This window comes from Cyclopterus lumpus, chromosome 15 (assembly GCF_009769545.1).
Source record: "Cyclopterus lumpus isolate fCycLum1 chromosome 15, fCycLum1.pri, whole genome shotgun sequence".
NCBI lineage: Eukaryota > Metazoa > Chordata > Actinopteri > Perciformes > Cyclopteridae > Cyclopterus > Cyclopterus lumpus.
In genome coordinates this window covers 632,501-647,500 of record NC_046980.1, presented here as the reverse complement: position 1 = coordinate 647,500, position 15,000 = coordinate 632,501, and the positions used below count along the sequence as shown (strand labels likewise).

The 15,000-nt window shown below is 47.9% G+C and overlaps 2 protein-coding genes across 3 annotated transcripts in view; one reads left to right on the top strand and one right to left on the bottom strand.

Annotated features, from left to right (window-relative positions):
• The window catches only part of gins1 (GINS complex subunit 1 (Psf1 homolog)), a 7,399-nt gene extending 3,915 nt beyond the window's left edge, over nt 1-3,484 (top strand). The window contains exons 2-8 of one of the 2 annotated variants that reach the window (XM_034551847.1): nt 448-512; nt 782-880; nt 1,784-1,874; nt 1,954-2,070; nt 2,475-2,549; nt 3,122-3,158; nt 3,207-3,484. In XM_034551847.1, the coding sequence (XP_034407738.1) occupies nt 448-512; nt 782-880; nt 1,784-1,874; nt 1,954-2,070; nt 2,475-2,549; nt 3,122-3,158; nt 3,207-3,238 (516 nt within the window). In that variant the 3' untranslated portion in view covers nt 3,239-3,484. Of the gene's footprint in view, nt 1-447; nt 513-781; nt 881-1,783; nt 1,875-1,953; nt 2,071-2,474; nt 2,550-3,121 lie in introns of both variants that reach the window. The other variant, XM_034551849.1, reaches the window with a different exon arrangement.
• Nucleotides 3,485-4,111: 627 nt separating this feature from the next.
• ninl (ninein-like) overlaps nt 4,112-15,000 on the bottom strand; it is a 30,333-nt gene continuing 19,444 nt past the window's right edge. The window contains exons 16-29 of the mRNA XM_034552442.1: nt 14,714-14,916; nt 14,506-14,627; nt 14,300-14,437; nt 13,253-14,122; nt 12,500-12,604; nt 12,360-12,429; nt 12,111-12,278; nt 11,724-11,819; nt 9,075-9,188; nt 8,864-8,998; nt 8,347-8,475; nt 8,053-8,268; nt 5,465-5,578; nt 4,112-5,393 (exon numbers count right to left, since the gene is read on the bottom strand). Of these exons, the coding sequence (XP_034408333.1) occupies nt 5,202-5,393; nt 5,465-5,578; nt 8,053-8,268; nt 8,347-8,475; nt 8,864-8,998; nt 9,075-9,188; nt 11,724-11,819; nt 12,111-12,278; nt 12,360-12,429; nt 12,500-12,604; nt 13,253-14,122; nt 14,300-14,437; nt 14,506-14,627; nt 14,714-14,916 (2,672 nt within the window). The 3' untranslated portion in view covers nt 4,112-5,201. The remainder of the gene's footprint in view (nt 5,394-5,464; nt 5,579-8,052; nt 8,269-8,346; nt 8,476-8,863; nt 8,999-9,074; nt 9,189-11,723; nt 11,820-12,110; nt 12,279-12,359; nt 12,430-12,499; nt 12,605-13,252; nt 14,123-14,299; nt 14,438-14,505; nt 14,628-14,713; nt 14,917-15,000) is intronic.

Below are 15,000 nucleotides of genomic sequence, written 5' to 3'. Positions count from 1 at the left end.
TGGGAGAGATTGCTCTGATGAACTGGTCCCGTGCCAACTCGCTCTGTACTCTGGGAGGCATGTGTACATAGGCCCTCCGTGACAAGCTTTCTATGTCATTGGCCAACACCGGCTACGTAGCGGCTCCCCCGGTTTTCTGCAGCGGTTATTCAGTTCATTACGGAGGAGCTCAGGCTGTAAACACTGTCAAACTCCTCTGAAGGGCTCCCACCAGAGCTTGAAAACTACGTCTGTCCTCCGGGTTCAGCAGCAGGAGGCAGGACAACGCATCGCCAGCTGTAGCGCTTTAGTCTCGGTGGACCATCCTATATATATATATATATATATATATATATATATATATATATATATATATATATATATATATATATATATATATATATATATATATATATATATATATACATTCATTCATTCATTCATTCATTCATTCATTCATGTTCTCAGGAAGATGGACTCCGGCAGGTTCTCCAGGAGATGGAAGCGCTTTACGAGCAGAACCAGGCTGACGTGTGAGTCTTTACGTCACTTCCTGTTTCATGTTTGTTTTAAAGATGATATGAAATCAAAGTCATGGTCAAATTAATCGATTTGTCTTCGTTCATATCAAGAAAGACAATCAATAAAGTGGAAACCCAGTTTAACTTTTGTCATGTGAGAGAAATATAATAATAATAATAAATATGTTTTATTGTGTTAAATCATCTGAAACACTTTATCAATATATCTGATAATGGTTGATTATAACTGATCAATACATCTGATTGAACATCTGTTTCAGTAACGAGGCGAAAGCTGAAGGTCGAGCTGAACTCATTCCCTCCATCAAACTACGTCACTGCTGCTTGTTGAGGAACCAACGCTGCCTCACCGCTTACCTGTAACACACACACACCTGTGACACACACCTGTAACACACACCTGTAACACACACACACCTGTGACACACACACCTGTAACACACACCTGTAACACACACACACCTGTAACACACACACACCTGTAACACACACACACCTGTAACACACACACACCTGTAACACACACACACCTGTAACACACACACACCTGTAACACACACACCTGTAACACACACACCTGTGACACACACACACCTGTAACACACACACACCTGTAACACACACACACCTGTAACACACACACACCTGTAACACACACACACCTGTAACACACACACACCTGTAACACACACACACCTGTAACACACACACACCTGTGACACACACACCTGTAACACACACACACCTGTAACACACACACACCTGTAACACACACACACCTGTGACACACACACACCTGTGACACACACACACCTGTGACACACACACACCTGTAACACACACACACCTGTAACACACACACCTGTGACACACCTGTAAAACACACACCTGTGACACACCTGTAACACACCTTGTGACCTCACACCTGTGACACACCTTGTGACCTCACACACCTGTGACACACCTGTGACACACCTTGTGACCTCACACACCTGTGACACACCTGTAACACACCTTGTGACCTCACACACCTGTAACACACCTTGTGACCTCACACACCTGTGACACACCTGTAACACACCTTGTGACCTCACACACCTGTAACACACCTTGTGACCTCACACACCTGTAACACACCTGTGACCTCACACACCTGTGACACACACACCTGTAACACACACACCTGTAACACACCTTGTGACCTCACACACCTGTAACACACCTTGTGACCTCACACACCTTGTGACTCTGCTCCTTTAAAGCTACGACCGGCTGCTGAGGATGCGAGCTCTGCGTTGGGAGTACGGCAGCGTTCTGCCCGCCAACGTGCGCTTCCACATGTGTGCGGAGGAGGTGAGTGTGACATCACTTCCTGTTATCGATCCCTGATGTATTGATCCCACCATGACTGCTCAATGCTTCACCTGAACAGGTGCAGTGGTTCAGCCAGTACAAGAAGTCTCTGGCCTCCTTCATGCGGTCTCTGGGGGGGGGCGAGGGTCTGGACCTCACGCAGGACATGAAGCCTCCAAAGAGTCTGTACATCGAGGTGGGCCTCTTGCATGCTGGGAGATGTAGTTCATTCTCTCTCATTGTGTTCATAGATTCAAGTTAACATCAACAAGAGTTTGAATAGTTTAAATATTTAGTTTAAAACATTTTGAAGAAAAACAATGTTTAGTTTATAAATGTTTCTGTGAATAAAACATGATGATTTTCATCTCTCTGAGAAATAAATCATTTAAGTTTTAATTATTTAAGTTTTTACTATTTAATTTACGATCAATAATCTGGTTCACTCGGTTATTGATTTCATATTTAAAGAAAGTAAACAAAAAGCTGAATGTGTTTTTCTTCCTCCTGTAAATAGTTCTGTGTGTTCTGTGTGTACTGTGTGTACTGTGTGTACTGTGTGTACTGTGTACTAGTACCTCATCATCAGGTGTGTTGCAGGTGAGGTGTTTAAAGGACCACGGAGAGTTCGAGATCGATGATGGAACGGTGATTCTGCTGAAGAAGAACAGTCAGGTTTGTATTTCCGGTATTATATTAATATATTGAACACTCGGTATCATCAGGTACTCTGCTGGTACATGTACACGGTCAGTACTCGAGTGGTAGTACAAGTATTTATACGGCTGTGTTTCTTTCTAATTATTTAAACTAATCTGAACTCTTTACAATCTCAAACTCGAAACTTCTGAACCTCGAAAACATAAAATGACGAGACTTTAATAATCAAAGATGAAAGGTGTTAGTCAATGAAACGATTTAACATTAAGAATACAAAGCTAATGCTAATATAAGAACAAATATTACAAAATAATTACGGCAAACAATGTGAGAACAGTATTGCACAATCAAACAAATACATTATATAATACTTATAATTATATATATATATATATATATATATATATATATATATATATATATATATATATAATTTCTTCAAGTTAATCTGAACTCTTTAACATCTCAAACATAAAAATGATGAGACTTTAATGTATAAAAGATAATAAATTGTATAATAACATAAGTGACGGTCAGTGAACGCGTCAACAGGAAGTGGTCCCTTAACCTCGGCTGTCTGTCCGCAGCACTTCCTGCCGCGGTGGAAATGTGAGCAGCTGATTCGTCAGGGCGTCCTGGAGCACGTGGTGTCCTGACGGGGAGTTTCCATTGGTCAGGGCGTCCTGGAGCACGTGGTGTCCTGACGGGGAGTTTCCATTGGTCAGGGCGTCCTGGAGCACGTGGTGTCCTGACGGGGAGTTTCCATTGGTCAGGGCGTCCTGGAGCACGTGGTGTCCTGACGGGGAGTTTCCATTGGTCAGGGCGTCCTGGAGCACGTGGTGTCCTGACGAAGGGTTTCCATTGGCCGAATTCATCCAACGATCGAAAGCTCAAAAGTCCAGATGTCCCTGAACGCAACAGCTTGGAAATAAAACAATTTTTTTCTAAATGTTTGGCCTCCATTCAGTCCGTTACCTGAAGAAGTACTCATGATGCAGTGTAATCCATATTGACTCATTTTAATGACTTTATATTAATAAATCATGTATTAGTCGATTGTTTTAATAATATGAAACTTTAACTAAAGCCTCATCGTTCAATAATGTATCATCATATATGGATAAATAAAATATACAGCTGTTAATCAATAAAACATTTATTAAACAAAAGTGTACATCAATATCTCTGCTGAGGACAGGAGGTCTCACTGTGGAGGAGAAACCTTTAACTACCAATCGGTTTAAAACAGTGGAGTGTATAGATGGGTGCACCTGAACGGGAGGTCTCACTCTGAGGGGAAAAATCCAGACAAACAGAATCTAGAAAAGTGATCTTGTGCTCCTGCAGACACTAAAACTGACTAAAAATAACAAAATATATAAAACATACCGGAACATAATACTCTCATGGCTGAAATACGAGTGTGTGTGGTCAGACTGGTTTTCCTTTCTGTGAAGCAGCTTCAGAAGGAGAAACTTTCCCCTGTTGAATGGATACAGGTGAGGCAGCTGATGACTCACTTGGAAAAGGCCCCGCCCACAAACACACCTGTCATACCTGTACATGAAGCCAAGACGTGTGATTTAATCTGTTTTATTACAGAACTTTCATAATCAATACATTGTACTTTATAGACTACAAACATCCTCACAGATACAATAATAATCTGATCGGGACATGTAAAATAAAAAAGCGCCGCTTTTATTCTGAAATATTATTTCTTCCCTCCAGTTTATTGATTGGTTATAATAAATATAATATATTGAAACATTCGCACTATTTTTATCCACTAAACTGACTGATTGTCAAAATAATCTGCAGAATTCATTGAAAGTAAAAAAAAAAAAATCATAATTATAAACAAATGATTGTGCTGCAGTTATTGATTAATTCTTATGTAAATGAAAATATCAAATCAAACATGTTGACTTCCTGTTTAAAAAGGATACTTTAGAATATATTGTTTATGTATTGAATATGTTTATATTTAATAGACGTATTTCATATTAAATGTTTGTATTAAATATGTTTATATTTACGTCTACGTGGAGTCTACGAGGAGTAGGTATACGAGGGGTCTACATCTACGAGACGTCTACGAGGTGTCTAGGTATACGAGGCGTCTACGTCTACGAGGTGTCTACATCTACGAGGTGTCTAGCTATACGAGGCGTCTACGTCTACGAGGTGTCTAGGTATACGAGGAGTCTACGAGGAGTCTAGGTATACGAGTCGTCTATGAGGAGTCTAGGTATACGAGGAGTCTACGAGGAGTCTAGGTATACGAGTCGTCTACGAGGAGTCTAGGTATACGAGTCGTCTATGAGGAGTCTAGGTATACGAGGAGTCTACGAGGAGTCTAGGTATACGAGTCGTCTACGAGGAGTCTAGGTATACGAGTCGTCTACGAGGAGTCTAGGTATACGAGTCGTCTACGAGGAGTCTAGGTATACGAGTCGTCTATGAGGAGTCTAGGTATACGAGTCGTCTATGAGGAGTCTAGGTATACGAGGAGTCTATGAGGAGTCTAGGTATACGAGGAGTCTATGAGGAGTCTAGGTATACGAGGAGTCTACGAGGAGTCTAGGTATACGAGTCGTCTACGAGGAGTCTAGGTATACGAGTCGTCTACGAGGAGTCTAGGTATACGAGGAGTCTACAAGGGGTCTACGTGGCGAGCGCCGCAGGTACAATCTCACGCAGCAGTTGGTTCAGCGCTCTGACTCTGTCCTCCAACAGGAAGTTCTTCTTCTCTGCTTGTTTCTGCCGCTGCTCCGTGACCTGCAGGGCCGCCATCAGCTGGGAGGTCTCCTCGTGCAGGTCCTTCAGCAGAGCGCCGGACTTCCTGTTCTTCTGCAGCTGTGGATGAGACCACAACACGTCACATGACCGAGAGGCCGGGGGTCTGCCAACGGGGGGGCGAGACTCACCTGATCTTTGAGCTGCTGGACCTTCTCCTGCAGGACCAGACGGACCCCCTTCAGGGTGGTTTCTAGACCCTCCACCCTCTGATGCAGGGATGACACAACCTTCTCCCACTGACCCTGAACGCAGCAAAGAGACACACAGAGGTCAACGTGTGTTATTGATCCTGTTTAACGCTAATCATCAGAGTAAATACAGTAGAACATGTTGTACTGATCATGTGACCTCCCACCCACGACCTGTCTATCACCTTCAACAACTCAGTGTTGGCCCCGCCCCCGACTGCCAGGAACCTCGGTGTGACACCTGTCAGTCAACTCTCCCTGACTGCCAACATTACCACAACAACACGCTCCTGTAGGTACATGCTGTACAACATCAGGAGAATACGACCTCTTCTCACTCAGAAGGCGGCACAGGTTCTGGTCCAGGATCTAGTCCAGGCTCTGGTCCAGGTTCTGGTCCAGGCTCTGGTCCAGGCTCTGATCATCTCACGTCTAGACTACTGTAACTCCTCCTTCAGGTCTACCTGTTAATGTCATTCGACCTCTACAGCTACAGGTCTAACCTCACATCCAGGACATGGTCTAACCTCACACCAAGACATGGTCTAACCTCACACCCAGGACATGGTCTAACCTCACACCCAGGACATGGTATAACCTCACACCCAGGACATGGTCTAACCTCACACCCAGGACATGGTCTAACCTCACACCCAGGACATGGTCTAACCTCACATCCAGGACATGGTCTAACCTCACACCCAGGACATGGTCTAACCTCACACCAGGACATGGTCTAACCTCACACCAGGACATGGTCTAACCTCCACCAATCAGCTTGTAGCTCCTTCACTTCGAGCTAAACACTCAAAGTCACGACTGTTTGCTGTGCTGGCTCCTCATTGGTGGAACGAGCTCCCCATTTACATCAGGACAGGAAGTCTCTACAGACTAAAAACACATCTTAGTGACCACACCTTGAATAGGGAAGGTAGAGCCGTAGTAGCACTCTAGCAGCACTTAAATGTCTCTTACTGATAGCACTTTGTAGTTTAACACTTTAGTAGCACTTAAATGTCCCTTACCGATAGCACTTTGTAGTTTAACACTTTAGTAGCACTTAAATGTCCCTTACCGATAGCACTTTGTAGTTTAACACTTTAGTAGCACTTAAATGTCTCTTACTGATAGCACTCTGTAGTTTAACGTTATTGAAGAAATTGTACTTTCTTGATTCTTGTTGTTCTGAGTTTGGACTCATGGTTTAATGCACTTATTGTAAGTCGCTTTGGATAAAAGTGTCAGCTAAATGACATGTAATGTAACATTGTAATATGAGAGAGAGTGAAGAGAGGCCTCAGCTACCATAGACCACAGCAGGACCTTCAACACCCCTGCTGCCTCCCACCATGGTGGCGTTTGGGAGCGACTACTCAGAATGGTCAGGAAGACGCTTCGACGACAATCTCTAGACGATGAAAGCCTTCATACAATCGAGTGTGAAGTAGAGGCCATTCTCAATGACCGCCCATAACCAAGGCTTCTGATGACGTCAATGACTTGGAAGCCCTCCAAATCATATCCTTTTTCTCAAAGGGAAACCTATTTCAATGGACTTTTTCAAGAAAATGATCTTTACATCAGGAGGCGATGCAGACAGGTTCAGTACCTGTGAGACCTGTTCTGGAAAAGATGGACAAGGGAGTACTGGCCACTACTGCAGGAACGACAAGTGGACAAAGCCGCAGAGAAGTTTGGTATCAGGGGACTTGGTCATGAATGCTCCTCATGGATCATGGATCATGGGAAGAGTGACCAAGACATACCCAGACAACAAAGGACTTGTAGTGTGGGGCGACTGGGTCAGTGGTTAGCAGGTCCGTATTTCAATCAGGGGGTTGGCAGTTCAATCCCCGCCCTAGTCGACGTGTCCTTGAGCAAGACACTGAACCTTGCATTGCCCTCCGTAGCTGTGTCTACGGTGTATAATGTAAAGTGTCTTTGAGTATCTTAAAAAGCTCTATATAAATTAAATGGATTATTATTATTATTATTATTATTATTAAAGACAGGACAGTTGGAGCGGCCTATATCCTAATAATTTAAGAAGCCGTGTAAAGGTCATGATCTAATATTGGGTCACGCGTTGATAACACCTGACGAAGAAAGAAGAAACAAAATCAGACTTGTTTGGTTTTTATGACTTCTTTTTTGATTAATGTAATTGTGCATACCTTCCCAATTAGGGGCCGGTGTGTAGGAGCCATTAGTTATGTCTGTGTATTATATGTTTGAGTGTGGAGCTCTCTCTCATATTACATTACATTACATTACATTACATGTCATTTAGCTGACGCTTTTATCCAATAATGTAATGTAAAGTAATGTAATGTAAAGTAAAGTAATGTAATGACATGTAATGTAATGACATGTAATGTAATGACATGTAATGTAATGTGGATCAATGATCAATACAAACCTGATCATTGATCTCAAGGTCCTATGTGCTCCTTTTATATTTCTGATCACAGATCTGGGATCATGAAGCCCTGAGACGACCCTGTGACCTTTGACCTCTGAGCATCTACCTGCTTCATGCTGATGTGGGAGCTGCTCTGCTGGGCCTGCAGCCTCAGCATCTCCTCCAGCTGCAGACTCCTCCTCTGCTCCTCCTCCAGCCGGGTCCTCAGCAGCTCCTCCTGCTCCGTCAGACTCCTCCTCTGCTCCTCCTCCTGCTGCAGACTCCTCCTCTGCTCCTCCTCCAGCTTCTGGACCTCCAGACCCTGGACATGCAGAGCCGCCAGCTGACAGACATCAGAGAGTCAGTGGTGCTTATCTGGGATCAGTTAGACTAGGACAGCTTATCGGTTGACGCCCGGTACCTGGTGTTGGAGCTCCTGGTTCTGGACTCTCAGTTTGTGGGTCTCCTCCTGCAGGGTGACGGAGGCCTGCTCCTCCTGCTCCTCCAGAGCCTGACGGAGCTCCTCTTTCTCCCTTTCCAGCTCCTCCACCTGACAAAAAGAGTGAGGAGTGATGACAGCACCAATATTATGATGTCATTGTACTGGTGAAATGTACTGTAATGAGCAAACTATGAAAAATCTGAGAAAAAATAAAGAAATATCAAAAAATATATATATCGAATATAGAATTATTCTTATATAAAAATGAGACAGAATTGTCTTAAAATATCTGAAAAAACGATAGCTGAAGAAAAAGTTTAAATGTTCCAAACGGAAAAAAATAATATATATATATATATATATATAGATAGAATAAAATGTCAGCTAAAGATTATGTGGCAGATTTAATTAACTAGAGAAGATCATAAGAGAAAGGTGTTATTGAATCAACACATTTCATTAATATATTTGTTGTATCGGGTAAGTTCTCTGGTACCTTCTCCGCCGCTTCCTGGGCGTGGCCCACTTCCTGGGCGTGGCCCACTTCCTCCCGACCAACGGCACGCAGCCGAGAGCGAAGCAGCTCGGCCTCCGACTCCACCGAGAGTAGCGACCGCTGCAGCGTCTCCACCTGATGGAGGTCAAAGGTCAACAGTGAGTGAAGCGAGCAGGTCGATCGGGGCTCGTTACGTCCGATTGGTAGAAACCTTGTTGTTCCGCTCGGAGGCTTCTCTCAGCAGTCCGTCTTTATCCTCCAATGACCGCTGCAGCTTCAGGGTCACTGCGGTAAGCTCCGCCTCCAACGCCGACACACAGGCGAGCTGAGACGATCGGATCAATATGAGACACAAGCATGGTTCAGAGTAAAACCAGGGTCTAGAGGGGTCAACCAGGACGAGTAAACCAGGGTCTAGAGGGGTCAACCAGAGGGAGGAAACCAAGGTCTAGAGGGGTCAACCAGGACGAGTAAACCAGGGTCTAGAGGGGTCAACCAGAGGGAGGAAATCAAGGTCTAGAGACCAGGGTCTAGAGGGGTCAACCAGGACGAGTAAACCAGGGTCTAGAGGGGTCAACCAGAGGGAGGAAACCAAGGTCTAGAGACCAGGGTCTAGAGGGGTCAACCAGGAGGAGTAAACCAGGGTCTAGAGGGGTCAACCAGAGGGAGGAAACCAAGGTCTAGAGACCAGGGTCTAGAGGGGTCAACCAGGACGAGTAAACCAGGGTCTAGAGGGGTCAACCAGAGGGAGGAAACCAAGGTCTAGAGACCAGGGTCTAGAGGGGTCAACCAGGACGAGTAAACCAGGGTCTAGAGGGGTCAACCAGAGGGAGGAAACCAAGGTCTAGAGGGGTCAACCAGAGGGAGGAAACCAAGGTCTAGAGACCAGGGTCTAGAGGGGTCAACCAGGACGAGTAAACCAGGGTCTAGAGGGGTCAACCAGAGGGAGGAAACCAAGGTCTAGAGACCAGGGTCTAGAGGGGTCAACCAGGACGAGTAAACCAGGGTCTAGAGGGGTCAACCAGAGGGAGGAAACCAAGGTCTAGAGACCAGGGTCTAGAGGGGTCAACCAGGAGGAGTAAACCAGGGTCTAGAGGGGTCAACCAGAGGGAGGAAACCAAGGTCTAGAGACCAGGGTCTAGAGGGGTCAACCAGGAGGAGTAAACCAGGGTCTAGAGGGGTCAACCAGAGGGAGGAAACCAAGGTCTAGAGACCAGGGTCTAGAGGGGTCAACCAGGAGGAGTAAACCAGGGTCTAGAGGGGTCAACCAGGAGGAGTAAACCAGGGTCTAGAGGGGTCAACCAGGACGAGTAAACCAGGGTCTAGAGGGGTCAACCAGGACGAGTAAACCAGGGTCTAGAGGGGTCAACCAGAGGGAGGAAACCAAGGTCTAGAGACCAGGGTCTAGAGGGGTCAACCAGGACGAGTAAACCAGGGTCTAGAGGGGTCAACCAGAGGGAGGAAACCAAGGTCTAGAGACCAGGGTCTAGAGGGGTCAACCAGGAGGAGTAAACCAGGGTCTAGAGGGGTCAACCAGAGGGAGGAAACCAAGGTCTAGAGGGGTCAACCAGGAGGAGTAAACCAGGGTCTAGAGGGGTCAACCAGGAGGAGTAAACCAGGGTCTAGAGGGTCAAACAGGAGGAGTAAACCAGGGTCTAGAGGGGTCAACCAGGACGAGTAAACCAGGGTCTAGAGGGGTCAACCAGAGGGAGGAAACCAGGGTCTAGAGGGGTCAACCAGAGGGAGGAAACCAAGGTCTAGAGACCAGGGTCTAGAGGGGTCAACCAGGAGGAGTAAACCAGGGTCTAGAGAGGTCAACCAGACGGAGGAAACCAAGGTCTAGAGGGGTCAACCAGGAGGAGTAAACCAGGGTCTAGAGGGGTCAACCAGGAGGAGTAAACCAGGGTCTAGAGGGTCAAACAGGAGGAGTAAACCAGGGTCTAGAGGGGTCAACCAGGAGGAGTAAACCAGGGTCTAGAGGGTCAAACAGGAGGAGTAAACCAGGGTCTAGAAGGGTAAACCAGGGTCTAAAGGGGTAAACCAGGGTCTAGAGGGGTCAACCAGGAGGAGTAAACCAGGGTCTAGAGGGGTCAACCAGGAGGAGTAAACCAGGGTCTAGAGGGGTCAACCAGGACGAGTAAACCAGGGTCTAGAGGGGTCAACCAGAGGGAGGAAACCAAGGTCTAGAGACCAGGGTCTAGAGGGGTCAACCAGGAGGAGTAAACCAGGGTCTAGAGGTGTCGACCAGAGGGAGGAAACCAAGGTCTAGAGACCAGAGTCTAGAGGGGTCAACCAGGAGGAGTAAACCAGGGTCTAGAGGGGTCAACCAGAGGGAGGAAACCAAGGTCTAGAGGGGTCAACCAGGAGGAGTAAACCAGGGTCTAGAGGGGTCAACCAGGAGGAGTAAACCAGGGTCTAGAGGGTCAAACAGGAGGAGTAAACCAGGGTCTAGAAGGGTAAACCAGGGTCTAGAGGGGTCAAACAGGAGGAGTAAACCAGGGTCTAGAGGGGTAAACCAGGGTCTAGAAGGGTCAACCAGGATCTAGTGGAGTAAACAGGACCTAGAGGGATCAACCAGGAGGAGTAAACCAGGATCTAAAAGGAGTAGACCAGGAGCTGAAAGAGCCAGAAGGAGTAGGCCAGGAGATGAAAGAGTAGACCAGGATCTAAAGAAGTAGACCAGGAGCTGAAGGAGCCAGAAGGACTAGACCAGGATCTAAAACGAGTAGACCAGGAGCTAAAGGAGTAGACCAGGAGCTGTAAGAGCCAGGAGTATACCAAAAGGAGTGAACTAGTATCTAAAAGGAGTAGACCAGGAGCTGAAGGACATACAATGGCTGGATGATGGATTCTTACAAACCTTCTCCTCATAGCAGCTGAGCTGTCTGTCCATCAGATGTTTCTCCTGCGTCCAGACAACCTCCTGCTGCAGCGCCGCATCCTGCAGCCGCCGCACCTGAAGTATCGATGGGTACTATTTTATGTATACTAGTACTCGTTGGTTCTTTTTGATTATTTTGTTAGAAAAGACACTAAATTAAGAAAAGAATCCAGGCTGTACTGAGCCGGAGACGCAGACCAAGAGGTTTGAGACGAGGACGTCTAGAAATAAATAAAGTACCGAGGGCGGAACCGCATCAATACTCCAGGTTTTACTCATTTAGAACTGGGTTTAGGGGGGCATCCCTAGACCTTAAACCACAACTCTTTAATCTGAATATACTCGTTAGAGGATGTTCTCACTTACCGTGGTCTCCTCCTCCTCCTGCTCCTCGGAGACCGCCACTAGGCGCTCCCGCAGCACCCGGACCAACTCCTGGTCCTCCCGGAGACGGGCGCTCAGCTCGGCGTTGTCGTCGCTGAGCTGCAGGTTCCTGCTGCTCAGAGCCAGAACCTCCTCACGATATCTGGAGTTCTGCAGACGCACAGGGCACGAGAGCAGTTGGACAAGTCGTCCCCTCAGAGGTCAGAGGTCAAGGACCGATTCACTGCTCACCTGTTTGTGCAGCCTCTCCTCCTCTTCTCTGCTCCTCTTGTGTTCCCTCTCCATCTCGTCCACTTTGCTCCTGACCAAAGAAGCAGGTTCATGTAAGGTTAGTTGGTAAAACCCTCCTCTATGCAGATGGTACTCCTCACCTCTTCTTGCCCACGTGGTCCTCCAGCTCCGTGACCTCCTGCTGCAGGATGCTCAGTCGCTCCTGAAGAGCTCCGTTCTCCGATCGAACCTCCTCCAGCTGAGTCCTGAAGCCCACAAACGGAGTCAGAAACCAAGTGGAGGAAAGGTCGGGACTGTGACGGACCTGAGACCACGACCTCATCGTCTACTGGACTGTGACGGACCTGAGACCACGACCTCATCGTCTACTGGACTGTGACGGACCTGAGACCACGACCTCATCGTCTACTGGACTTCTTTTTAAATAAAGTTTTGGCTCATTTGAAGCGAACTGAAGCTTTAAATCACAACAAAGATCTTCATCTTCTTCAGTGAGAACAAGAGGAGGAGGAGAAGAAGAAGAAGAAGAAGAAGAAGAAGGAGGAGGAGGAGGAGAAGAGGAAAAGAAGAAGAGGAGGAGGAGAAGAGGAAGAGAAGAAGAGGAGGAGGAGAAGAGGACGACTGCACAGCAGCAGGGTTATCGAGGTGCTCATGCGATGAAGAGTTAAATTGAATCATGGATCAGTTTCCTCCCGTGATGGATGCAGTTAGTTAGTGGTCCTTGGGACCAGGTCTCTGCAGTTAGTCCAAGACTGTTAGTGGTCCTTGGGACCAGGTCTCTGCAGTTAGTCCAAGACTGTTAGTGGTCCTTGGGACCAGGTCTCTGCAGTTAGTCCAAGACTGTTAGTGGTCCTTGGGACCAGGTCTCTGAGTCGGTCTCATGCTCCACAAACCTGTGTGGACAGGCCGGGTCCATCACCTCTTCCAGGTCCAGGACCAGCGTCTCCAGCTCCATCAGCTGCTGCATCATCTTCCTCTTCTCCTGTTCGAAGTCCTGCTGCGCCGTCTTTAGCTGGTCCCGGGAGTCCTGCAGGTCCCGCTGCAGCCGGAGGACTCGTTGTCCGGTCAGATCCAGGTCTATGTGCTTCGCGTGCAGCCTGTTGGACAGGTCTCCGCAATGCTTCTCGGAAGAGACCTCGGTCCGGAGGCGGTCCACCTTGCAGGTTTTAGAGTTAAGCTGCCCCCGGAGGTCTAGGACCAGGTCTGCGGTCTCGTTGAGCTGAGCACTCAGCTCTCCGAGATGGTCTCTGAGCGTGGAGATCTCCTCCTCCATCTCTACGATCTGGCTGGAGAGCTGGTCTGCTAACCGGGCGTAGCTCCCGTTCTCCTGGCTCAGACGACAGACCTCCTCCTGGTCCTGGTCCAGAGCAGACCGGAGCAGCGAGGTCCTGGTCCGCTCCTGCTTCAGAGCCACCTGGAGACCCTCCTCAGCGCTCCTCCTCCTGCCCAACTCCTTGAAGACGCCGTCCAGCTTGAGCTGCAGGTTGTCTACAGCCACGGCCTGGTCCTTCAGGTCCTGGACCAGCCTGTCGCGGTCCATCTTCAGCGAGTCCAGCTCGGCAGTCAGTTTGGACAGAACCCGGGCCCGGTTCTCCGTGGCCTCCTGCAGGTGGTTTCTGTCCTGCAGGGTGCTGTGGGACGCCGTCTGGAGGTTTCCCAGCTCCTCCTTCAGCTGGGTCACCTGAAGCAGAATCTCCCAGAATCCTCTCTGGCCCTCGGCGAGCTGCCGCTCCATGTGAGAGAGCGGCGGCTCCGCCTCCTTCCTGTCACATGTCACTCAGCGCTAATCAATAAATACACCTAAGACACTTCCTGTCTTTAACCAGCTGATCAAGACAATCAATCAATACTTTTACACCCAGAGACACATCTATATATACACACACACACACACGCACACACACACCGTGAGCCGAGCATGCTGGGTAATGGACACCCACCTGACCAGCGTCACTTCCTGGTCCGCCTGCAGCTTGAGCTCCGCCTCCAGCTGGTCCTTCTCAGAGCTCAGTCTCTGGACCAGGTTGCCGATCTCTCTGGCGAAGTTCTGCTCCAGCTCCGCTCGCTCCCGCTGCATTCTGGGAAAAAACTAACACGCGTTAGCGTTTTGAAACCTGCGGCTTCATCCTGCAGAGGTCTTCCTCACCTGCGGTCCTGCTGGTTGCTCCACCCTCCTCCTCCTCCTCCTCCGCGGTGCACCTGGTCCTTCAGGTGCTTCAGCTGCTGCTCCACCTGAGACTTCTGCTCCTCCAGCTCACTGATCTCCATCTAGGACCAGGTCCTATTCATGTTAACGATTCACACACCTATCAAACGGACTACTCAATTAAACAATAGTAAATAAACATGTTTACCTTGAAGGCCTGAGAGATGTCCTTACGTTCCACCTCCATGCTCTGTCTCATCACCTCCAGGCTGCGCTCATAGAAGTTCACCTGTGTCTCCAGCTGGATGTGGAGCTGCTGGAGCTCCTGGTCTTGTTTCTGCTTCAGCTGCTCCAGAGCCAGTTCAGTCTGGATGCTGACAGACGGACCAGAGACCTCCAGAGAGCACAGAGCTGAGGGGGAGACAGACAGACAGACAGGCAGACAGAGAGACAGGCAGGGAGAGAGAGAGACAGACAGAGAGACAGGCAGGGAGA